This window comes from Natator depressus, chromosome 23 (genome assembly GCF_965152275.1).
Source record: "Natator depressus isolate rNatDep1 chromosome 23, rNatDep2.hap1, whole genome shotgun sequence".
NCBI lineage: Eukaryota > Metazoa > Chordata > Testudines > Cheloniidae > Natator > Natator depressus.
The window spans coordinates 23,307,461-23,331,814 of NC_134256.1; the positions used below are offsets into that span (position 1 = coordinate 23,307,461).

At 65.1% G+C, this 24,354-nt stretch overlaps 1 protein-coding gene across 4 annotated transcripts in view; it reads left to right on the top strand.

Moving 5' to 3' along the window:
* Positions 1-1,165: 1,165 nt before the first annotated feature.
* LOC141976582 (plasma membrane calcium-transporting ATPase 3) overlaps positions 1,166-24,354 on the top strand; it is a 37,984-nt gene continuing 14,795 nt past the window's right edge. For 2 of the 4 annotated variants that reach the window (XM_074937615.1, XM_074937618.1), the window contains exons 1-16: positions 1,166-1,301; positions 1,821-1,946; positions 9,545-9,670; positions 14,412-14,453; positions 14,958-15,122; positions 15,714-15,928; positions 17,042-17,284; positions 17,674-17,915; positions 18,171-18,405; positions 19,645-19,824; positions 21,304-21,391; positions 21,606-21,712; positions 22,028-22,219; positions 22,322-22,535; positions 22,660-22,871; positions 23,589-23,696. In XM_074937615.1, the coding sequence (XP_074793716.1) occupies positions 1,934-1,946; positions 9,545-9,670; positions 14,412-14,453; positions 14,958-15,122; positions 15,714-15,928; positions 17,042-17,284; positions 17,674-17,915; positions 18,171-18,405; positions 19,645-19,824; positions 21,304-21,391; positions 21,606-21,712; positions 22,028-22,219; positions 22,322-22,535; positions 22,660-22,871; positions 23,589-23,696 (2,382 nt within the window). In that variant the 5' untranslated portion in view covers positions 1,166-1,301; positions 1,821-1,933. The remainder of the gene's footprint in view (positions 1,302-1,820; positions 1,947-9,544; positions 9,671-14,411; positions 14,454-14,957; positions 15,123-15,713; positions 15,929-17,041; positions 17,285-17,673; positions 17,916-18,170; positions 18,406-19,644; positions 19,825-21,303; positions 21,392-21,605; positions 21,713-22,027; positions 22,220-22,321; positions 22,536-22,659; positions 22,872-23,588; positions 23,697-24,354) is intronic. The other 2 variants (XM_074937617.1, XM_074937616.1) reach the window with 2 other exon arrangements.

Genomic DNA, 24,354 nt, shown 5'->3' on the forward strand with positions numbered 1-24,354 from the left:
AGTCCATCCGTCCATCTGCTGATCCGCCTGTCCATCCAACCTCTGACCTGTTCACCAACCGCTCCACCATCTGCTCCATCCATCCATCTCTCCGTCCACTGACCCACCCATCCACTGACCCATCCGTCCATCCAACCACTGACCCATCCATCCATCTGTCCACCACTGACCCACCCACCCATCCGTCCGTCCACTTATCCACCCGTCCATCTGCTGATCCATCCATCCATCCATCCATCCATCCACTGACCCACCCATCTGTCTGTCCACTGACCCACCTGTCCGTCCGCTGATCCGTCCGTCCACCCATCCATCCACTGACCCACCCATCCATCTGTCCGCCCATCCACTGACCCACCCATCCATCCGCTGATCCATCTGTCCATACAACCACTGACCCACCCATTCACCCGTCTGCTGACCCACCCACCCGTCCATCCACTGACCCACCCGTCCGTTCGCTGATCCATCCATCCACCCATCCATCCACTGACCCACCCATCCATCTGTCCGCCCATCCACTGACCCACCCATCCATCCGCTGATCCATCTGTCCATACAACCACTGACCCACCCATTCACCCGTCTGCTGACCCACCCACCCGTCCGTCCGCTGACCCACCCGTCCGTCCGCTGATCCATACACCCATCCATCTGTCCGCCCATCCACTGACCCATCCGTCTGGCCACTGGCCCACTCACCCATCCCCTGCCCCGTCCCTGTGCTCACCCATCTGCCCACCCATCCCCCGACTCCCATGGAGGATGGATGGAGCAGGTGTCGCACCCTTTGCCCCACGCAGACCCTTCCCACCCCTGGCCGGGGGCTCCCCACCCTAATGCCACCTAGCCTCCGGGGGGAGGGGAGCAGGACCATGCGGGGGGAGGGGAACTTGTCTGTCTATCAGCCCCTGTCTGTCAGCCCCAATGCACGGTTACCTTTGCTTGGCACCGGCCTGCCCTCCAACTCCTCCTTCCTGTCCCATCCCTCTCCCTCTCCCCCCTCTGCTCCGCCCTGGTCCCTGCCCCGTGGCGCGGTGCAGCCTGCGGGAACCTGGCAGCGGGGGCGGAGGACGAGGGCGAGGCAGAGGCCGGCTGGATCGAGGGGGCGGCCATCCTGCTCTCCGTCGTCTGCGTGGTGCTGGTCACGGCCTTCAACGACTGGAGCAAGGAGAAGCAGTTCCGGGGGCTCCAAAGCCGCATCGAGCAGGAGCAGAAATTCGCGGTCATCCGCAAAGGGCAGCAGATCCAGATCCCCGTGGCCGAGCTGGTGGTGGGAGACATCGCCCAGATCAAATACGGTGAGTGAGCCCCGCCGCCGGGCTGGGGGGATCCGGGCAGCCCCGACGCCAGGGCAGAGGGGCTTAGCGGGGGGAGGGCGATCCAGGGCAGCACCGACGCCAGGGCAGAGGGGCTCGTGGGACTGACCTGGGAAGGGATAGATTTGCGTGTGGATTTGATCCCAGGTGCTCTGATGCTGGGTTACATGGGCACTTGGGTCTAGTCTGGGAAGAGGTGGTGGGGCATGTGTGTACCATCTGGGGCAGAGGCAGAAGGATATCCAGGTCCCATTTGGGGGCCAGAGGGACTCATGGGTCAAGATCCACGATGACTGGGCCGAGGGGACAGGGGGGTCTGATCTTGGGGCAGCCCGACGCCGGGGCAGATGGGCACATTGGTGTGATCTGGGAAGGGGTTGCGGGGCATGTGGGTGCCATCTGGGCAATGCAGGTCCCATGTGGAGGGATGGGGGGGCAGATCCAAGGACGCCCGACACGGGCACACAGGTCTCATGTGGGCCATTTTCTCCCCTTCGCCAGGCGACCTGCTCCCGGCTGACGGGGTTCTGATCCAGGGGAACGACCTGAAGATTGACGAGAGCTCCCTGACCGGGGAATCGGACCATGTGCGGAAATCGGTGGAGAAAGATCCCATGCTGCTCTCAGGTGTGTGTGGGGGGAGGCCTTAGGTCAGACTAAGCGCTGGCCCTAGGGGGCACAGTGCTGTGGGGCAGGGGGCTCGGTGGGGGGCGCTCTCCCCTGGCAGTCCATGCCGGGTGCTAGGGGGCTCGGTGGGGGGCGCTCACCCCTGGCAGTCCATGCCGGGTGCTAGGGGGCTCGGTGGGGGGGCGCTCTCCCCTGGCAGTCCATGCCAGGTGCTAGGGGGCTCGGTGGGGGGTGCTCACCCCTGGTAGTCCATGCCAGGTGCTGGGGGGGGGGCGCTCACCCCTGGCAGTCCATGCCGGGTGCTAGGGGGCTCGGTGGGGGGGCGCTCTCCCCTGGCAGTCCGTGCTGGGTGCTAGGGGGCTCGGTGGGGGGGCACTCTCACCTGGCAGTCCGTGCTGGGTGCTCCGGGGCTCGGTGGGGGGGCACTCTCCCCTGGCAGTCCGTGCTGGGTGCTCCGGGGCTCGGTGGGGGGCGCTCACCCCTGGCAGTCTGTGCCGGGTGCTAGGGGGTGTCACGGAGTGTGGGGGAGTCCAGGCCCTGCACCCCTCTTCCTGGGATTCACTGAGACTCTCAGCCAGCCAGTAAAACCGAAGGTTTATTGGACAACAGGAACACAGTCCAAAACAGAGCTTGTGGGTACACCCAGGACCCCTCAGTGAAGTCCTTCTGGGGGAGCAGGGAGCTTAGACCCCAGCCCTGGGGTTCCCTGTGTTCCTCCACCCAGCCCCAAACCGAAACCAAACCCACCGAGCAGGTTCCCTGCTGCAGCCTCCGTCCACATTCCTGGGCAGAGGTGTCACCTCCCCCTCCCCCTCCTGGCTCAGGTGACAGGCTCTCAGGTCTCCCGTCCCCAGGGCACATTCCCAGGTCAACACTCCCCCCTCCCTGCTGCGTCACATCGTCACATCTCTCCCCCCTTCGAGACTGAACTGAGCGGGGTCACTGTGACCAGTGACCTGGGGAAGTTCGGGGCCCCCTCTCCGGGACAGCGCATCCGCTATCAGGTTGGCACTTCCCTTCACGTGGACCACGTCCATGTCGTAATCCTGCAGGAGCAGGCTCCACCTCAGGAGCTTGGCGTTGGCTCCTTTCATCTGGTGCAGCCAGGTCAGGGGAGAGTGGTCGGTGTAGACGGTGAAGTGTCGCCCGAAGAGATAGGGCTCTAGTTTCTTGAGGGCCCACACCATGGCCAGGCACTCCTTCTCGATGGCCGCGTAGTGTTGCTCCCGGGGTAGCAACTTCTTGCTCAGGTACACGATGGGGTGTCTCTCCCCCTTTTCATCCTCCTGCATTAACACCGCCCCCAGTCCCGTGTCGGAGGCGTCGGTGAACACCACAAAGGGCTTGTCAAAGTCTGGGTTTGCTAGAACTGGGCCACTGACCAGAGCCTCCTTCAGCGCCCGGAAAGCCTCCTGGCACTGCTCGGTCCAGACCACCTTGTCTGGCTTCCCCTTCTTGCATAGCTCAGTGATGGGGGTGGCTATGGCGCTAAAGTGGGGCACAAATCTTCGGTAGTATCCTGCCATCCCAATAAAGGCTTGGACCTGCTTTTTGGTGTGGGGAGCGGGCCAGTCTCTGATCACCTCCACCTTGGCCGGTTCCGGCTTTAGGCGGCCGCTCCCCACCCGATGGCCCAGGTAAGATACTTCAGCCATCCCCACCTTGCACTTCTCCGCTTTGACAGTCAGCCCAGCCCCCTGGAGTCGGTCCAGCACTTGTCTAACCTGGGACACGTGGTCCTCCCAGGTCTGGCTAAAGACACAGATGTCGTCAATATACGCCACGGCAAAACTCTCCATCCCCCTCAGGAGCTGGTCCACCAGGCGCTGGAAGGTGGCCGGCGCTCCCTTGAGGCCGAAAGGCAGGGTCAGAAACTCATAGAGCCCCAGAGGGGTGATAAAGGCCGATTTCAGCCGGGCATCTGCATCCAGCGGCACCTGCCAGTAGCCCTTTGTAAGGTCCATGGTGGTAAGGTACCGAGCTCCTCCCAGCTTGTCTAGGAGCTCGTCCGGCCTGGGCATGGGGTAGGCATCCGATACAGTGATGGCATTGAGCTTCCGATAGTCCACACAGAACCGGACTGACCCGCCCTTTTTGGGGACCAGCACCACCGGCGAGGCCCAAGGGCTGGCCGATGGCTGGATCACCCCCAAAGCCAGCATGTCCCGGACCTCTCTTTCCAGGTCCTGAGCAGTTTTCCCTGTGACTCGGAAGGGGGAGCATCTTATCGGCGGGTGCGACCCTGTCTGCACCCGGTGGACAGTCAGATTAGTGCGTCCAGGCTGGTTGGAAAACAGCTGTCGGTACGGATGCAGCACCCCCCTGACCTCAGCTTGCTGGGCAGGGGTGAGCTGATCCGAGAGGGGGATTGTTTCCAGGGGGGAACCAGCTCTGGTCCCAGGGAATAGATCTACTAAAGGGTCATCTCCCTGCTCCTCCCACTGACCACACACAGCTAACACCACATTCCCCCTGGCATAATATGGCTTCATCATATTCACATGGTACACCCGGCGGTGGTGGGCCCGGTTCGACAGCTCCACCACATAGTTTACCTCATTGAGCTGCTTGACGACCTTGAACGGGCCCTCCCAGGCGGCCTGTAGTTTGTTCTTTCTCACGGGGATGAGAACCATCACCTGATCCCCGGTGGCGTAGGCACGGGCCCGCGCCGTGCGGTCATACCAGACCTTCTGCTTCCTCTGGGCTCTGGCCAGATTCTCCCTGGCCAGGCCCATGAGTTCAGCCAGTCTCTCTCGGAAGGTCAGGACATACTCCACCACTGACTCTCCATCGGGAGTGGCCTTCCCCTCCCACTCGTCTCTCATCAGGTCCAGGGGGCCCCTCACCCTCCTTCCGTATAACAGTTCGAAAGGCGAAAATCCGGTAGACTCCTGGGGCACCTCCCTGTACGCGAACAGCAGGTGAGGTAAGTACTTGTCCCAATCCTGCGGGTGCTGGTTCATAAAGGTTTTCAGCATCATCTTTAGCGTCCCGTTAAACCTCTCCACCAGCCCATTGGACTGGGGGTGATACGCTGAGGCCCAGTCATGCCGGACCCCACATTTCTCCCACAAGCACCGGAGCAGGGCCGACATGAAGTTGGAGCCTTGGTCTGTCAAGACTTCCCTGGGGAACCCCACTCGGCTGAAAATGGTCAGGAGCGCATCTGCCACGGTGTCTGCTTCAATGGAAGCTAAGGGCACTGCCTCGGGGTAGCGGGTGGCGAAATCTACCACCCCCAGAATGTATTTCTTCCCCGACCGGGTCGTCTTGCTGAGAGGCCCCACGATGTCCATGGCCACCTTCTGGAAAGGCTCCTCTATGATGGGCAAAGGTCTCAACGCCGCTTTCCCCTTGTCCCGGGCCTTCCCCACCCTCTGACAGGGGTCACAGGATCGGCAATACTGCCGGACGGTGGTAAAGACCCCGGGCCAGTAAAAGTTCTGTAGCAACCTCTGCCGGGTGCGCCGGATTCCCTGGTGCCCTGCGAGGGGGATGTCATGGGCCAGGGACAGGAGCTTGCGGCGGTACTTCTGGGGGACCACCAGCTGCCTCCTGATCCCACAGGACTCCCCTTCCCCTGGGGGAGCCCATTCTCGGTACAGGAACCCCTTCTCCCACAGGAACCTCTCCTGGCAGCCTCTCCTCATGGTCCGTCCCTCACTGAGGTCGGGCAGGTCCCTGAGCTTCTGCAAGGAGGGGTCTTTCCTCAACTCGGCCTGGAACTCAGCGGCTGGGGAAGGGATGGGGCCCGGTTCCCCCTCCGTGGCCAGGTCTGAGGCCGCAGCCTCTCTGAGCCGTGCCCCTCGGCGCTCCCTCCCCACCCGAGTAGGGTCTCGCGCCTCCATTGTGGTACCCTCCCCAGGGTCAGGTCGCAGTGCCCCTCGCCGGCTCTGGCTACGGGTCACAACCAGGGCGGTCTGGGGGTCGCTTGGCCAGTCCTCTAGGTCTCCCCCCATCAAAACTTCAGTGGGCAAATGGTGGTGTACCCCCACATCCTTGGGGCCCTCCTTGGTCCCCCATTTCAGGTGTACCCTTGCCACGGGCACCTTAAATGGGGTCCCGCCCACCCCCGTCAGGGTCAGGTAGGTGTTGGGCACCACCCGATCTGGGGCCACCACCTCGGGCCGGGCCAGCGTCACCTCCGCGCCCGTATCCCAGTATCCATTGACCTTCCTCCCATCCACCTCCAGGGGAACAAGGCACTCTCTCCGGAGGGACAGCCCCGCACCCACCCTGTAAACCGAGCACCCTGAGTCCAGAGCCTCCAGCCCTCTGGCGGGGCTGGCTGGGGGTACTCTTCCCTCCTGAGCAGGTGGCAAACTGGTAGCCCCCCTTTCCTGGGTCGCCTGCCCCTCGTCCAGCTGAGTCCCTACCCAGTTAACCCTGGGTAGGTTGGGTCTGCTCAGTTTGTCCCTGAGCCCGGGGCACTGGGCCCGTACGTGGCCTCTCTGGCCACAGTGATAGCAGCTCAGGTCACGTTGGTCCCCCCGAACGGGTCGGAGGGGCCCGACACCAGGCGTTCCCCTTTGGAGGGGGTTCTCCCTATTTCCCCGCTGGGAGGCCCCATGGTGACTCTCTCTCTGCATCGGGGGGGGCCTGTTCTTTTGGGACTCCTCCCGGCTACCCCCTGACCGACTGTTCACAAACTCGTCGGCCAGCTGCCCTGCATGCTGGGGGTTCGCGAGCTTTTTGTCCACCAGCCACAGCCTCAGGTCGGAAGGGCACTGTTCATACAGGTGCTCCAGTACAAACAGGTCAAGCAGGTCCTCTTTAGTTTGGGCCCCCGCTGTCCACTTGCGGGCATATCCCTGCATCCTGTTGACCAGTTGTAGGTAGGTGACCTCAGGCGTTTTACGCTGACTCCGGAACCTTCTCCGGTACATCTCGGGGGTCAGCCCAAACTCACGGAGCAGGGCCTGTTTGAACAGTTCATAGTCCCCTGCCTCTGCCCCTGTCATCCGGCTGTAGACCTCCACGGCTTTGGGGTCCAGTAAGGGGGTGAGGAACTGGAGCCTGTCTGCAGGGTCAACCCTGTGCAGCTCGCAGGCATTCTCAAAGGCCGTCAGGAAGCTATCTATGTCCTCCCCCTCCTTCCGCTGGGCCAGGAAGCACTTATCAAAGCTCCTTGCAGTCTTGGGTCCCCCCTCACTCACCGCAGCCGGGGCCCCACTGCTCCTCAGCCTGGCCAGCTCCAGTTCATGCTGCCTTTGTTTCTCCTTCTCCTGCTGCTCATGTTGACGTTCCCTCTCCTTCTCCTGACGCTCCCTCTCCTTCTCCTCCTGCTCATGCTGACGCTCCCTCTCCTTCTCCTGACGCTCCCTCTCCTTCTCCTGACGCTCCCTCTCCTTCTCCTCCTGCTCATGTTGACGTTGTTTTTCATGATCCTCCAGCTCCCTCATTTTCCTCTCCCTCTCCCATTCCAGCCGCATCCGCTCCAGGGATGGGGAGCTCCGCTGGGAGGATCCCCTGCTGGCTGCTGGGGTCAGGGGGCCCTCGGTATTCGTTGGGCTTCCCACAACCCCTCCCCCAGGCATAGGTAGGAAGGGTCTCGGGGTGTCCTGGGCAGCAGTCTGACCCTCCCAGCCTGGTCAGGCCCCAGGGCCCACGCTGCGTCCGCCGGGCGGCTTCCCTCAGGGACAGGGATCGGGTCATCCAAGCGATCCCTCTCCTCCAGCTGGGCAATCAGCTGTTCCTTGGTGGACCTCCCGACGCGCAGCCCCCTCTGCCTGCACAGCTCCACCAGGTCGCTCTTAAGGCGTTTAGCGTACATCTCCCGGCTGGCCACTCGCAGGCCGGGCAGCTGTCCACGGTTTCCAGGAAAAGCCCCTAGTGTGCCAGTCCTTCTTGAGGTCACCACCTCTTTGCCAGGGTCGAGCTGCAGACTCCTCCGCCCCTGGGACCGCTCGCTGCAATCCCCCGGGGGACCCTGTTACTGCAAAAGTCCTTCTCTCTGGTCACACACTCCCAGGGGTTAACCGCCCCCTGAAACCGTCTCTCTCTGAATCTTCAGCACGCCTGGTCCCCGTCAATCCCCCTTCGTTTTACTGTTCCCCAGTCACTTACTGCAGGAAGCGCCGTTCACGGGGTGCAGTAGATCCCACCGCTGCCACCAGTTGTCACGGAGTGTGGGGGAGTCCAGGCCCTGCACCCCTCTTCCTGGGATTCACTGAGACTCTCAGCCAGCCAGTAAAACCGAAGGTTTATTGGACAACAGGAACACAGTCCAAAACAGAGCTTGTGGGGACACCCAGGACCCCTCAGTGAAGTCCTTCTGGGGGAGCAGGGAGCTTAGACCCCAGCCCTGGGGTTCCCTGTGTTCCTCCACCCAGCCCCAAACTGAAACTAAACCCACCCAGCAGGTTCCCTGCTGCCGCCTCCATCCACATTCCTGGGCAGAGGTGTCACCTCCCCCTCCCCCTCCTGGCTCAGGTGACAGGCTCTCAGGTCTCCCGTCCCCAGGGCACATTCCCAGGTCAACACTCCCCTCTCCCTGCTGCGTCACATCGTCACCCAGTCCGTGCTGGGTGCTCCGGGGCTCGGTGGGGGGCGCTCACCCCTGGCAGTCTGTGCCGGGTGCTAGGGGGCTCGGTGGGGGGCGCTCTCCCCTGGCAGTCCATGCCGGGTGCTCCGGGGCTCAGTGGGGGGTGCTCTCCCCTGGCAGTCCATGCCGGGTGCTCCGGGGCTCAGTGGGGGGCGCTCTCCCCGGCAGTCCATGCCGGGTGCTAGGGGGCTCGGTGGGGGGTGCTCACCCCTGGCAGTCCATGCCGGGTGCTAGGGGGCTCGGTGGGGGGCGCTCTCCCCTGGCAGTCCATGCCAGGTGCTAGGGGGGGTGGTGGGGGGTGCTCACCCCTGGCAGTCCATGCCAGGTGCTAGGGGGGGTGGGGGGGGCCGCTCTCCCCTGGCAGTCCATGCCGGGTGCTAGGGGGGGTGGTGGGGGGCGCTCACCCCTGGCAGTCCGTGCCGGGTGCTAGGGGGCTCGGTGGGGGGCGTTCACCCCTGGCAGTCAGTGCCGGGTGCTAGGGGGCGCGGTGGGGGGGCGCTCTCCCCTGGCAGTCCATGCTGGGTGCTCCGGGGCTCGGTGGGGGGCGCTCACCCCTGGCAGTCCATGCCGGGTGCTAGGGGGCTCGGTGGGGGGCGCTCACCCCTGGCAGTCCATGCCGGGTGCTCCGGGGCTCGGTGGGGGCCGCTCACCCCTGGCAGTCCGTGCTGGGTGCTAGGGGGCTCGGTGGGGGGCGCTCTCCCCTGGCAGTCCGTGCCGGGTGCTAGGGGGCGCGGTGGGGGGCGCTCTCCCCTGGCAGTCCGTGCTGGGTGCTAGGGGGCTCGGTGGGGGGCGCTCTCCCCTGGCAGTCCATGCCGGGTGTTGGGGGGGCGGTGGGGGGGTGCTCTCCGCTGGCAGTCCATGCCGGGTGCTAGGGGGCTCGGTGGGGGGGCACTCTCCCCTGGCAGTCCATGCCGGGTGCTAGGGGGCGCTGTGCTCTTGGAGGCCGTCTGCTGCAGAGCCGCGAATGGAACCCAGGTGTCCTGCGTGGCGGAAGGGAGCGGACAGCCCGAGCTCATGTAGCCTCCTGCTCACTCTGCTTTTGCTTTCCCAGGCACCCACGTCATGGAAGGCTCGGGGCGGATGGTCGTCACGGCCGTCGGGGTGAACTCCCAGACTGGGATTATCTTCACCTTGCTGGGAGCCAGTGGGGAGGAAGAGGAGAAGAAGGATAAAAAAGGTGAGGGGCCTCCTTGGTCTTCCTTCGGCTCGTTCTTGGTGTCCATGGTCGTGTCCTCCTCCTGAGCTGGTTCCACCAGCTCCCGTCTTTCCGTGGTCAAGGTCTCCGCCATGTCATGCCTTAAGCGGGCTCCAGCAGCTCCTGATGGCACCTCGCTGCGTGTGGACTCAACGCGGCTCATGGAGACTCTGCGCCATCGTCTCTTGACATTTGAGTCTTCACCATCCCACAGTGACTCTGTGAGTTTGGTGTGGCCAGTGCTGGTCCGTGTTGACTCAAAGCCTTTTCCTTGGGCAGCCCCGTTCTCTCAGCTCCAGCCCGCACTGGGTCAGTCTCACGCCATTTCGACTCGATGGCGCTGGCCTTAGACTCACCGGGTTTCACTGTCCATTCAAGGTGACACTTCTGGAGGCCCTGGCAGCCGTTAAATCCACAGTCCTGGCAATAGACTCCAACCCACCCGCAAACTCTGCCCTGCACCCTCCCCAAACAGCCCGCTGCCAGGAAAAGCTCTGCCAGTCTGGCCCCCCCAGGATCAGGCGGTGAAGAGCTCTGACACAACACCCGTCCGTATTGACTCCCCGTCAGTTCGTATTGACCATCCCAGTCCCTGATTGACTCGTCCCCATCGTATGGTGTCCCGGGGTCCCCAGGCGATGCTCTGACCTGCTCCCCACAAAGCCAGGCAGGACTCTGGGGGAGTCTCCTCTCGGGGAGCAGCCTGTCTGCGGGACACACAGCTCCCCCGGCTTCCCCCTTCCTGGGTCTGACCCCGGAGCCTCCAGCCTCCTCTGCCCCTCCCTGCGCTTCCCACCGTGAGTCCGCCCAGGCGGGGCTCCTAGGGGGGCCAGAGGGTCCTGCCCCCCAACTCCGCAGCCAGACGGGACTCTCAGCCAGCTGGGGAAACAGAAGGTTTATTAGACGACAGGAACACGGTCTAACACAGAGCTTGTAGGTGCAGAGAACAGGACCCCTCAGCCGGGCCCATTTTGGGGGGCAGTGAGCCGGACAACCCCGTCTGCCCTTCACTCCATGTCCCAGCCAGCCCCAAACTGAAACTCCCTCCAGCCCCCCCTGCTCTGGGCTTTGTCCCTTTCCCTGGCCAGGAGGTCACCTGATTCCTTTGTTCTCCAGCCCTTTAGCTCTCACCTTGCAGGGGGGAAGGGCCCAGGCCATCAGTGGCCAGGAGACAGGGTCTCGGCCATTGTCTGTGTCCAGACCCCTGCACACACCTGCCCTCTAGGGCTCTGCAACGACCATACCCCCTTACCCCACCCCCTAGAGACTTAAGAACTGCCTAGGGGAAACTGAGGCACCCCCACACTATTCAGAGGAAACCCTGAGAACAGTCCCACTTCGTCACATATGTTCACTCCACATAATCAGTGTGGATTTGCTCGGCCCCACCATAATTCTGCACTGAGTGGAGGACTTGGTGCACCTGACTGTGTGGACGCAGCGCCACTGGGCACTGGCCCAACACCGTCCCTAACTGACTTGTCCTCCATTGGGACTGACCGAGCGCGATGGACTCATTCTCCATCAGTGTCAACCCAAAGCCAGTAGATTTGTTCTCCGCCTGTACTGGCCCGGCACCAGGACTGATGGACTCATTCTCCATCCATATTGGCCCAACGCCATTTGGAACGGACTCATTTTCCGTGTGTATTTACCCAACACCATCACCAGTCAACTCGTTCTCCAACTGCACTGACCCGATGCCGCCCCTCACAATCATTCTCCACCTGTATTCATCCAACACAACTGCTGATGGACTCATCCTCTGTCCACACTGACCTGACACTGCTTGAAACCGATTCACCCTCCCCCTGTACCGACCCAACACCTTCACCAGCCAGCTCATTCCCCTTCTGTATTGACCCTGTACTCTTGCTAACGGGCTCACGCTCAATCCCTACGGACCCCACTGACTCATTCTGCATCGGTGTGGACCCCATGGCATCCTCAACCAAGTCATTCTCTGTCTATTGACCCAACAGCATCACGGATGGACTCTCTCTCCATCCATATCGACTGATCGCTAATTGACTCATCCTCCATCTGTACTGACCCATCCCTAACTGACTTCCTCTCCACCCATGCTGACCCAGCGCTGATGGACTAATTCTTTCTCCGTCCTGAGCCAGTTAGCCACAGCATGGGGTTAGCATGGCTGGAGAACGACCCATCGCCAATCGGCTCCTTTTCTGTCTCTATGGACCTGACCTCATCCCTAGCCAGCTCTTTAGCTATCGTGACGGACCTGATGCCAGTACTCCATGTTGCCTTCGCTTCAACACCAGTTTACTTCTTGTTGATCCACAGGGGCCTCACATCCTTGCTAAGTGTCCCGGGGTCCCCGGGCGATGCTCTGACCTGATCCCCACGAAGCCGGGCAGGACTCTGGGGGAGTCTCCTCTTGGGGAGCAGCCTGTCTGCAGGACACACAGCTCCCCCGGCTTCCCCCTTCCTGGGTCTGACTTCAGAGCCTCCAGCCTCCTCTGCCCCTCCGGGCGCTTCCCCCAGCAAGTCCACCCAGGCGGGGCTCCTCGGGGGGCCAGAGGGTCCTGCCCCCCAACTCCGCAGTCAGACGGGACTCTCAGCCAGCCGGGGAAACAGAAGGTTTATTAGACGACAGGAACAGGGTCTAACACAGAGCTTGCAGGTGCAGAGAACAGGACCCCTCAGCTGGGTCCATTTTGGGGGGCAGTGAGCCAGACACCACGTCTGCCCTTCACTCCATGTCCCCAGCCAGCCCCAAACTGAAACTCCCTCCAGCCCCACCTCCCCTGGGCTTTGTCCCTTTCCCAGGCCAGGAGGTCACCGGATCCCTTTGTTCTCCAACCCTTTAGCTCTCACCTGGCAGGGGGAAGGGCCCAGGCCATCAGTGGCCAGGAGACAGAGTGTCGCCATTTATGCACCCTGGCCCTTTGCTCTGCAACAATTACACCCCCTGCCTTATCCCACCCCCTAGAGGCTTAAGAAATGCCTAGGGGAAACTGAGGCACCCCTACAGTATTCAGAGGGAACATTAAGAACTGTTCCGCTTCGTCACGCTAAGTGACTCGCTGTCCATTTCCCTTGACTTGGCGTTCTCGGAACTCAACTCAGCCTTCCCTGTTGCCTGGTCACTATCTCCTTTTGACTCCAGTTCATGTCCATGCCGAATACCGTCCTATGTGGACTGCCCGGCGTTGACTCAATAGATTCCTCTGGTGACCCGCTGTCCTCCTAGGTCCTCTCAATGCAGTTGTATCTAATCGGCCTTCTCTGCATCCGACTCCCTGTTGCTTTCTATTGGCTGGAGATCGGTGAGGTCATCCCAGGGTTCCAACCAGGAGAATTCACATGCAAATGGAGCCCTGAGGCCATGGCAGTCAGGGCGTGACTCCAGTTTGACCCTGGAGTAGCTGAGATCGGAATCTGGTCCTGCCTCCATTGCAATCAGGGGTGACTCCAGATTGACCCTGCGGGAGCTAAAATCAGAATCCAGCCCAGCTCCCATTGCAATATTCTGAATTCTGTGTTTTACTTGAGTGCAGTATAATGGTTGGGATGGGGTGAGGGGCTGGGAGCCAGGACTCCTGGGTTCTCTCCTGGCTCTGGGAGGGGAGTGGGGTCGAGTGGTTACAGTGATATAACATGGCGCTCTCCCGGAGCCCTCGTTTGGAAGGATGGGGCCCTGCTGTGGTAAATACCGGCCTGGAGGAGCTGCAGACACGTCTCCTTGGTGCAGCGACGCTCAAATGAGCCCGTAGACGGGCTGCCAAGCCAGGCAGGTCCCCCATTCTCTCTGCCTTTGAAAAGCCCAAGAGCAGTTGCCGAGAGCAGAGGCACCCCTTTGTGTGTGAATCCTTGCCCCTGGGGTGCTTCGGCACGGTGGAATCACACTCAGGTTTCCGGTGCTCTTTGCTGGAAGAGAGCAGCCTTTTAACGGGTATCTGCTGCCCCTGAGTGCAATGGGGCAGGGCCAGGTTCTGAGCTCAGCTCCCCTGGGGCCAACCCGAAGTCACTCCTGATTGCAATGGGGGCAGGGCTGCGTGCTGAGCTCAGTCCCCTGGTGTCAATCCAGAGTCACCCCTCATTGCAATGGGGGCAGGTTTGGGTTCTGATTTCAGCTTCCGTGGAATCAATCCAGAGTCACTCCTGATTGCAATGGGGTCAAACCCCTAACGCCCCCTGTCACTCCTGCACCATTGCTAAACTGGCAGGCAAACCCCTCTTTCCTGAGGTCTTAGTGACTCAGTGTCGGTCTCTCTCCCCACGCGTGGGCCCCCACAGAGCCTCCCACTTCCCTTGGGCCCCAGTCTCTCCCCCCGCCCCCAAATCTGCATCCTCCCCTTTCACCCCTGCCCCCACCCCAGAGCGCAGAGCGGCTGAGGCTGGGACGTGCATGGCTGGACCGCGGAGAGTGGGAGTCCATCATGTGGGTGTCACCCCGGGCGAACGGATGGACGGGGACAGAGAGCAGGGCTCACCCCCTCCAACAGCGGGGACACCCCCTCCCCCGGTACTCCCCAGGGAACCCTCAGTTCTAAGCGGCGCTCGGGGGGATCCTGCTGTCTCCCCGAACTCAGAGCTCCAGCACTGCCCGCCCCCCCTGCACAGCCGGGAGCCCCCTCCCAGCCCTCCCCCAGCGCCGACTCCCCGCCAGCGTCTCTGCTGCTCCGGCGTCTGTGTTGTCCCGTCCGTCTGTCTGGGCTCAGGTGTCCTGTCTCTGCCGTCCCTTCTTCTGTTGTAGGGAAGCCCCAGGACGGTGTGGTGGAGAATATTCAGAACAAAGGTAATGGGCCGGGGGGATCCAGGCCCAGCTGGGGTCTCGGGGGGTGGGGAGGACTTGAGCTGGGACGCTCTGGTGGTTAGAGCAGGGGGGGTCTGGGAGCCAGGACTCCTGGGTTCTCTCCCAGCGCTGGGAGGGGAGTGGGGGCTGGTGGTTAGAGCAGGGGGGGCTGGGAGCCAGGACTCCTGGGTTCTCTCCCCGGTTCCGGGAGGGGAGTGGGGGCTGGTGGTTAGAGCAGGGGGGCTGGGAGCCAGGACTCCTGGGTTCTCGCCCCAGCTCTGGGAGGGGAGTGGGGGCTGGTGGTTAGAGCAGGGGGGCTGGGAGCCAGGACTCCTGGGTTCTCTCCCCGGTTCTGGGAGGGGAGTGGGGGCTGGTGGTTAGAGCAGGGGTGGCTGGGAGCCAGGACTCTTGGGTTCTCGCCCCAGCTCTGGGTGGGGCTGTGGCGAATCCCCCTCCCATCCCGCTTTGGTGGGGCATTGACCCGCTTCCCTCCCTCTCTCGGCACAGCCAAGAAGCAGGACGGGGCGGTGGCGATGGAGATGCAGCCGCTGAAGAGCGCCGAGGGTGGCGAGATGGAGGATCGGGAGAAGAAGAAAACCAGTGTGTCCAAGAAAGAGAAATCCGTGCTGCAGGGCAAGCTCACCAAGCTGGCTGTGCAGATTGGGAAAGCAGGTGTGGATCCCGTCCGTGCTCAGGCGCGGCTCCCACCCGGCCCCAGGGCGGGACTGGCTGGCTCAGCGGGGCGGGGAATGGGGCAGGGGCCTGTTCCCTCTATGGGGTGCTGGCTCCCACCCGGCCCCAGGGCGGGACTGGCTGGCTCAGGGGGTCGGGGAATGGGGCGGGAGCCTGTTCCCTCTATGGGGTGCTGGCTCCCACCCGGCCCCAGGGCGGGACTGGCTGGCTCAGGGGGGCGGGGAATGGGGCAGGAGCCTGTTCCCTCTAGGGGGCGCCGGCTCCCACCCGGCCCCAGGGTGGGACTGGCTGGCTCAGGGGGGCAGGGAATGGGGCAAGGGCCTGTTCTCTCTAGGGGGCGCAGCTCCCACCTGGCCCCAGGGTGGGACTGGCTGGCTCAGGGGGGCAGGGAATGGGGCAAGGGCCTGTTCTCTCTAGGGGGCGCAGCTCCCACCTGGCCCCAGGGTGGGACTGGCTGGCTCAGGGGGGCGGGGACTGGGGCAGGGGCCTGTTCCCTCTAGGGGGTGCCAGCTGTGATCGGGGACTGGACCCTCCCCCACCACTAACCCCTCTCCCCCAACCCCCGGGCAGGTCTGGTGATGTCGGCCATCACCGTGATCATCCTGGTGCTGTACTTCGTGATCCAGACCTTCGTGTTGGACGGGCGGGTCTGGCTGGCCGAGTGCACCCCCGTCTATGTCCAGTACTTCGTCAAGTTCTTCATCATCGGCGTCACCGTGCTGGTGGTGGCCGTGCCCGAGGGGCTGCCCCTGGCTGTCACCATCTCCCTGGCCTACTCCGTCAAGGTGAGGGGGCGGTGGGCCGTGGGACTGCTGCCGCGTTGGGGGGCGCCCATGGACGGATTGGTGCCACCATGTTCGCTTGGGTCCATCCACTCAAGGGCGCCGCCATGTTGGCTTGTGTTCGTCCGTCCGTCCGTCCGTCCAACCCTCCCTGGGTACCGCCATGTTGGCTTGTGTTCATCCGTCCGTCCGTCCGTCCGTCCGTCCAACCCTCCCTGGGAGCCGCCATGTTGGCTTGTGTTCATCCGTCCGTCCGTCCAACCCTCCCTGGGCGCCTCCATGTTGGCTTGTGTTCATCCGTCCGTCCGTCCAACCCTCCCTGGGCGCCGCCATGTTGGCTTGTGTTCATCCGTCCGTCCGTCCAACCCTCCCTGGGAGCCGCCATGTTGGCTTGTGTTCGTCCGTCCGTCCGTCCAACCCTCCCTGGGCGCCTCCATGTTGGCTTGTGTCCATGTGTGGATGAGCACCATGTTGGATTATACCCTTGAACACATGGGCGCTGCCATGCTGGCTTGTGCCTGTCCACCTCATCCATCCATGGGCACCATTTTGGCTTTTTCTCATGGGTGCGGCCATATTGATTTGTTTCCATCCATTGGTGGGCACCACGTTGGCTCGTGTCCATCCACGGATCTACGTCATTTTGGATTATACCCACCGGTGCCTTGGCGCTGCCCTGTCGGGTGGTGCCCGTCCATCCATGGGCATGGCCGTTGGGTGTTGATGGATGCCGCTGGCAGATGTGGCAGGGCTGGTGGGCTGTTGTGGGGTGGCGGGACGCGAACAGAAACAAGGGGGCGTGGGGAGGGGAGCCCAGAGAGCCCCATGAGAGAGGGATCCTGGCAGCAGGAGACCGTTGCCCCTATGGGTGTTGCCCCGGAGCCGGCTCTGAGCGCCCCCGTGGGCAGACGTGTGTGTTCGGGCACCGGGCACACGGTGACCATGTGCCGGGAGAGTGCCCCCTAGTGGGCACAGCTGAAACCAGGTCCCTCACCCTAATGAGCGCACGGGGCACCCTGGAGAGCCCCCCAACGCCTCCCCCAGGTGTCTCCGGCCGGCTCCCGGCGGCAGATCTGGGGCTGACGTGGGGCTGGGGGTCTCCTCTCTGCCCTTCAGAAAATGATGAAGGACAATAACCTGGTGCGGCACCTGGACGCCTGCGAAACCATGGGCAACGCCACGGCCATCTGCTCCGACAAGACGGGCACCCTCACCACCAACCGCATGACGGTCGTGCAGGCCTTCCTGGGCGACACCCACTACCGCGAGACGCCCGCGCCCAGCAGCCTGGCGCCCCGCATCCTCGACCTGCTGGTGCACGCCATCGCCATCAACAGTGCTTACACCACCAAAATACTAGTGAGTGGGGGGCCCGGCGAGTCCCCTGCCCCCCTGGGAACCCGCAGCCCCCGAACCTCCCACCCCATCTTCCCCTGGAGCCCCGAACCTGCCCGTGGCACCCCCACACCTCTCCCTGGGGCCCCCCCGAAGGGGGAATTCGGCAGAGCTGGGAGGCTGGAGGGGGGACCCCAGCTGGGTGAGTCTCAGGGTGGCTGCGGGGCGGATGTGGCAGGGCTAGGGAGGGCAGAGGTGGGGGTCCAGGAGGGGAAAGCGGCGGGGCCGGGGGGAATGTGGTGGAGCCGAGGGGCTGGGTGGACGTGGTGGGGCTGGGGAGGGGGACACGGGGAAGCTGGGGGCCCGGGGGGAACCGGGGGGAGCCCACAGCCCTGACGCCCGTCGCCCTGCAGCCTCCAGAGAAGGACGGGGGCCTGCCGCGGCAGGTGGGCAACAAGACGGAGTGCGCCCTGCTGGGCTTCCTGCGGGACCTGCACCGCGACTACCAGCCCGTGCGCGACCAGCTGCCGGAGGAGAAGCTCTACAAGGTCTATACGTTCAACTCGGTCCGCAAGTCCATGAGCACCGTCACCTGCCTGCCCCAGGGCGGCTTCCGCGTCTTCAGCAAGGGCGCCTCCGAGATCCTGCTCAAAAAGTGAGTCCCGCCCGGCCGCTGCGTCCCACCCCAGAGGTGGCTGCATCTCCGTGCCTGGCAAGGGGTCTCCGGACACTGGCCCCCACACCCTGCCCCAGAGGTGGCTGCACCTTGCTGTCGGGCGAGGGGGCCTCTTATAACCGGCCACCCCGCCCCAGGGGGGCTGCGTCTCCGTGCCAGGCAAGGGGTCCTGTCTAACCAGCCCCCTCCCTGCCCCAGAGGGGCTGGGTCTGAGCCAGGCGTCTCCCCGTCCAGGTGCTCCAACATCCTGAGCAGCACTGGGGAGGTGCGCAGCTTCCGCCCGCGGGACCGGGACGAGATGGTGAAGAAGGTGATCGAGCCCATGGCGTGCGAGGGGCTGCGCACCATCTGCCTGGCCTTCCGGGACTTCGCCGCCGGCCCGGAGCCCAACTGGGAGAACGAGAACGACATCGTGGGCGAGCTCACCTGCATCGCCGTGGTCGGCATCGAGGACCCCGTCCGGCCCGAGGTACCACCGGCCCCGCTGGGGTGTCTGGAGGGAGCGGGGTCGGGTGGTTAGAGCAGGGGGCTGGGACCCAGGACTCCTGGGTTCTCTGCCCAGCGCTCGGAGGGGAGGGTGGCTGGTGGGCTTAACGATGCTGCCTTTGGTGGGACACTTCTGAGAGCATCAATTCAGGAGCAATTGCTCAGAGCAGGGAGGTTACAGCCCCAGGCTGGTGGGTCTGCTCTTCTAAGGCCCCAGACCAGCCAGCCCGAGAGGACCTCAGTCTCACCCCACTGGCTAACCACAAGTCACCCAAGCAATTCCCACCCCAGTTTCCCAGTATCCCCACCAGTGCCCCTCGTTATGGGGACAGATGGTTATGAAAACCAATGCCCCATTAAAAGGGAAAAGGTTCCCTCGATCCCAAAGGACCAAGCCCCAGACCCCAGTCAATACACAAGTCAGATCTTACCCACCAATCATGCTGTTGCCAGTCCCTTCGAATCTAAAATCTAAAGGGTTCTTCACAAAAAGAAAAAGACCGAGATGAGCGCTAGAGTTGGTGAAAGGGAATTGGTGACATCCAGTCATGGCAAAGTTCTTGGTTCGGGCTTGCAGCCGTGATGGTTGCAGGTTCCCGTCCAGTCTCTGGAGAACATCCCCGGCTGGGACGGGTCCTTCAGCCCTTGGTCCAGAGCTTCCGTGTAGCCAGGTCCCTCCAGAGGCCGGACGCAGGACTGAAGACAAGATGGAGGGGTCTCCAGGGCCTGTGAGAGTCTCCTTCCCGTGGAAGGGCCCCTCCGCTCTTACACAGCAGCGAGGAGGAGTTTGGAGTCACCTGCCCAGGCATGACTCAGTTTGCAGGCGGCCGCCATGGTGCACGTACGAGTCTGCCAAGGTCCGTTGTCCGTCACGGGTTTCTGGACTGGGCCCTTACTGAGAAAAGTCCTTTCTGACCAGATGCTTCACTGAGGTCTTAGAATCGAAACGCAGTGAGGCCAAGTACCGAGCCCGTCAACGACAAAGCCGGGACACCGCCGCCTCCTGGGACCTTCTCTGTGCAAGATTTGGTGCCACTTTCTGACCGTGATTGCAACAACGATCTATACGCTCCCCGTCTGTGTCCCTAACGTCACAGTGGGTCGGAGCAGGGGGGGCTGGGAGCCAGGACTCCTGGGTTCTCTCCCCGGCCCTGGGCAGGGGCGGGGGTTAGAGCGGTGTCAGGACTCCTGGGTTCCATCTGGTCCCATTGCCCCACCCCAGGTCCCCGAGGCCATCTGCAAATGCCAGAAGGCCGGGATCACTGTCCGGATGGTGACGGGTGACAACATCAACACGGCCCGGGCCATCGCCGTCAAGTGCGGGATCCTCCAGCCTGGGGAGGACTTCCTGTGCCTGGAGGGGAAGGACTTCAACCGGCGCATCCGCAACGAGAAGGGAGAGGTACGGGGATAACTGCCCCACTACCGCCGCCGGCCCCGAGGGGGGATAACGGTCCTGCTCCCGGCCCCGAGGGGGGAATTACGGCCCCACTCCCGCCGCCGGCCCCGAGGGGGGATTACGGTCCCGCTCCCGGCCCCGAGGGGGGGATTGCGGTCCCGCTCCTGCCGCCGGCCCCGAGGGGGGGATTGCGGTCCCGCTCCCGCCGCCGGCCCCGAGGGGGGGATTACGGTCCCGCTCCCGGCCCCGAGGGGGGGATAACGGCCCCGCTCCCGCCGCCGGCCCCGAGGGGGGGATAACGGCCCTGCTCCCGCCGCCGGCCCCGAGGGGGGGATTACGGTCCCGCTCCCGCCGCCGGCCCCGAGGGGGGGATTACGGTCCCGCTCCCGGCCCCGAGGGGGGGATTACGGCCCCGCTCCTGCCGCCGGCCCCGAGGGGGGGATTACGGTCCCGCTCCCGGCCCCGAGGGGGGGATTACGGTCCCGCTCCCGGCCCCGGGGGGGGGATTACGGCCCCGCTCCCGCCGCCAGCCCCGAGGGGGGGATAACGGCCCTGCTCCCGCCGCCGGCCCCGAGGGGGGGATTACGCTCCCGCCGCCGGCCCCGAGGGGGGGATTACGGCCCCGCTCCCGCTGCCGGCCCCGAGGGGGGGATAACGGCCCTGCTCCCGCTGCCGGCCCCGAGGGGGGGATTACGGTCCCACTCCTGCCGCCGGCCCCGAGGGGGGGATTACGGCCCCGCTCCCGGCCCCGAGGGGGGGATTACGGCCCCGCTCCTGCCGCCGGCCCCGAGGGGGGGATTACGGCCCCGCTCCCGCTCCCGGCCCCGAGGGGGGGATTACGGCCCCGCTCCCGCCGCCGGCCCCGAGGGGGGGATAACGGCCCTGCTCCCGCCGCCGGCCCCGAGGGGGGGATAACGGCCCTGCTCCCGCCGCCGGCCCCGAGGGGGGGATAACGGTCCCGCTCCCGCCGCCGGCCCCGAGGGGGGGATTACGGTCCCGCTCCCGGCCCCGAGGGGGGGATAATGACCCCACTCCCGCCGCCAGCCCCGAGGGGGGGATAACGGCCCCGCTCCCGCCACTGGCCCCGAGGGGGGGATTACGGCCCCGCTCCCGCTCCCGGCCCCGAGGGGGGGATAACGACCCCGCTCCCGCCGCTGGCCCCGAGGGGGGGATTACGGCCCCGCTCCCGCTCCCGGCCCCGAGGGGGGGATAACGGCCCCGCTCCCGCCGCCAGCCCCGAGGGGGGGATTACGGTCCCGCTCCCGGCCCCGAGGGGGGGATAACGACCCCGCTCCCGCCGCCGGCCCCTGCCCACCCGAGGGGGGATAACAGCCCTACTACTGCTGCTGCTCTAGGGGAAGGTTCATACTCTGGGGTTGGGGGGTTGCCCCAGGCCGGGGAGGTGGTCCTGTTGGGGGATGGTCCTGTGGGGGGGGTCCCCCACCAAGAGCCGCTGTCTCCAGCTGTGTCCCTCCCCCCCAGATTGAGCAGGAGCGACTGGATAAGATCTGGCCCAAGCTGAGGGTCCTGGCCCGATCGTCCCCCACTGATAAACACACCCTGGTGAAAGGTACAGACCCCCTCCTCTCCACCCCCCCAGCAGGCATGTGGGGGGGGGCTTCGGGGGTGTGGCGGGAGGGTGTGGGGTGAGGATGGGGGGCAGAGATGAGGCCACGGGGGAGGGGTGCTCATGGGGCCCAGGCAGGGTGGGGAGCTGGCGGGGGAGGAGGAAGGGGGTGGGGTGTAGGGGCCCTCACCCCCAGCTGAGCCCCCCGCCCTGGCAGGCATCATCGACAGCACCATCGGGGAGCAGCGGCAGGTCGTGGCCGTGACGGGGGACGGCACGAACGACGGGCCGGCGCTCAAGAAGGCCGACGTCGGCTTTGCTATGGTGAGATGCCCCCCGGGGCCCCCCCCAGCCCTACGCCCCCTTCAAGCCCCCTCCACCTGCCCGGCCCCCCGGGCGCTCCGGGGCCCGTCTGGCATCTGAAGCCCCAAGGGGTGCAGCTGGGCCTCCCCCCAAACTGCCCCCCGCTCCAGAAAGGGGATTTCCCACAATGCACTTGCCCGTCCGGCGTTCCCGGCCTCTGGTCCGCCCGGGGCGGGTGTGAGGGGCCGCGCCCCCGGCCCTGCCCTCGCTGGGCGGTGGGTGGGGGGACCTGGGCCGCTGCCCCCCCGTGACCCCGCTGTGCCCCCCCCGCCGCAGGGCATCGCCGGCACCGACGTCGCCAAGGAGGCCTCGGACATCATCCTGACCGACGACAACTTCTCCAGCATCGTCAAGGCGGTGATGTGGGGCCGCAATGTCTACGACAGCATCTCCAAGTTCCTGCAGTTCCAGCTCACCGTCAACGTGGTGGCCGTGGTGGTGGCCTTCACCGGCGCCTGCATCACCCAGGTGGGCGCCAGGGAGGAGCATGGCGCGTGCAGAGGGAGGCCCCGCCCCCTCCTCGCCGGCCCCGCCCCTCCCTGCGCTGACCCCGCCCCCTCCTCCCCCCAGGACTCCCCGCTCAAGGCGGTGCAGATGCTGTGGGTCAATCTCATCATGGACACCTTCGCCTCCCTGGCGCTGGCCACCGAGCCGCCCACCGAGGCCCTGCTGCTCCGCAAGCCCTACGGGCGCGACAAGCCCCTCATCTCCCGCACCATGATGAAGAACATCGTGGGCCACGGCGTCTACCAGCTCGGCATCATCTTCACCCTGCTCTTCGCGGGTAGGCGCCGGGGCCGGGCGGGTGGCGGGAGGCCGGGTGAGATGGGCCCCCGGGCGGGCGGCGGGGCCCGGGGCAAGCGGGGGTCTCCGGGTCTGCCCCTGACGCCCCGTCCTGCCCCCCCCAGGGGAGATTTTCTTCGACATCGACAGCGGGCGGAACGCCCCCCTGCACGCGCCCCCCTCGGAGCATTACACCATCATCTTCAACACCTTCGTCCTGATGCAGCTCTTCAACGAGGTGAACGCCCGCAAGATCCACGGCGAGCGCGACGTCTTCCGGGGCGTCTCCGGGAACCCCATCTTCTGCGCCATCGTGCTGGGCACCTTCGCCATCCAGGTGCCCTGGGGGGCTGGGCAGAGCCTGACCCCCGAGCCGCTGCACGGACCCTGCCCCCCCGACGCAGAGCGCGGCCCCCCCGACCTGGAGCGCGGCCCCCCCGAGCCGCTGCACAGACCCTGCCCCCCCTGAGCCGGAGCATGGCCCCCCAAACCGCTGCACGGACCCTGCCCCCCCGACGCGGAGCGCGGCCCCCCCGAGCCGCTGCACGGACCCTGCCCCCCCTGAGCCGGAGCGTGGCCCCCCCCAAAGCGCTGCACAGACCCTGCCCCCCCCGACCCGGGGCGCGGCCCCCCCGAACCGCTGCACGGACCCTGCCCCCCCAACGCGGAGCACGGCCCCCCCGAGCCACTGCACGGACCCTGCCCGCCCTGAGCCGGAGCACAGCCCCCCCGACCCGCTGCACGGACCCTGACCCCCCCAACCAAGAGCACGGCCCCCCCGATCCACTGCACAGACCCTGACCCCCCTGACCCAGAGCGTGGCCCCCCCGAGCCGCCGTACGGACCCAGCCCCCCCGAGCCACAGCACGGCCGCACCAGGCACTGCACAGACCCTGCCCCCTAACCCAGAGCGCGGCCCCCCTGAGCCGCTGCACGGACCCTGTCCCCCCGACCCAGAGCGCGGCTGCGCCGGGCGCTGCACAGACCCTGCCTGAGGCTCGGCCCAGCTGTTCCCGGCCGCCCTGCAGTTCAGCCCCGTCTCCTTTCCCCGCAGATCGTAATCGTGCAGTTCGGGGGGAAGCCATTCAGCTGCTCGCCCCTCGACGCCGAGCAATGGCTCTGGTGCCTCTTCGTGGGGGTCGGCGAGCTCGTGTGGGGACAGGTGAGACCCCTCCTCTGAGCCCCGACCCCGCTGTGACCCCGCCTCCCCCAAGCCCCCAGCCTCCTCTCCCCCACTCTGACCCCCCTCCCGGAGCTGGGGCGAGCACCCAGGAGTCCTGGGTCCCTATCCTACCCGCTCTCACCCACCAGCCCCCACTTCCTTCCACAGCTAGGCAGAGAACCCAGGCATCCTGGCTCCCAGCACCACTCCCCCACTCTGAACACCAACCCTTCCCCTCCCCCGCCAGCTGGGGAGAGAACCCAGGAGTCCTGGTTCCCAGCCTCCCCTACTCTACCCACCAGACTCCCTTCCCCCCCGCCCCCCCACCAGCTGGGGAGACAACCCAGGAGTCCTGGTTCCCAGCCTCCCCTACTCTAGCCACCAGACACACAGACCCCCCTGGGCTGGGGAGGGAGCCCAGGCGTCCGGGCTCATACGTCAAGGCACCCATTTCTCCATCCAGTGGCTCCCCAGCAGCAGAGCAGAACCCTCGCATCCTGAGACTTTAAATAGGGTGCGAGCCCTCGAGGGCGCTCACTGTGTTCGGATTCATGGACGTCACCCAGCGTTGGATGGACAGAGCTTGGGAGCCAGGACTCCTGGGTTCTCTCCCCAGTTCCAGGGCGGTGATTGTGGGAGGTGGGGGGTTCAGGGTTCT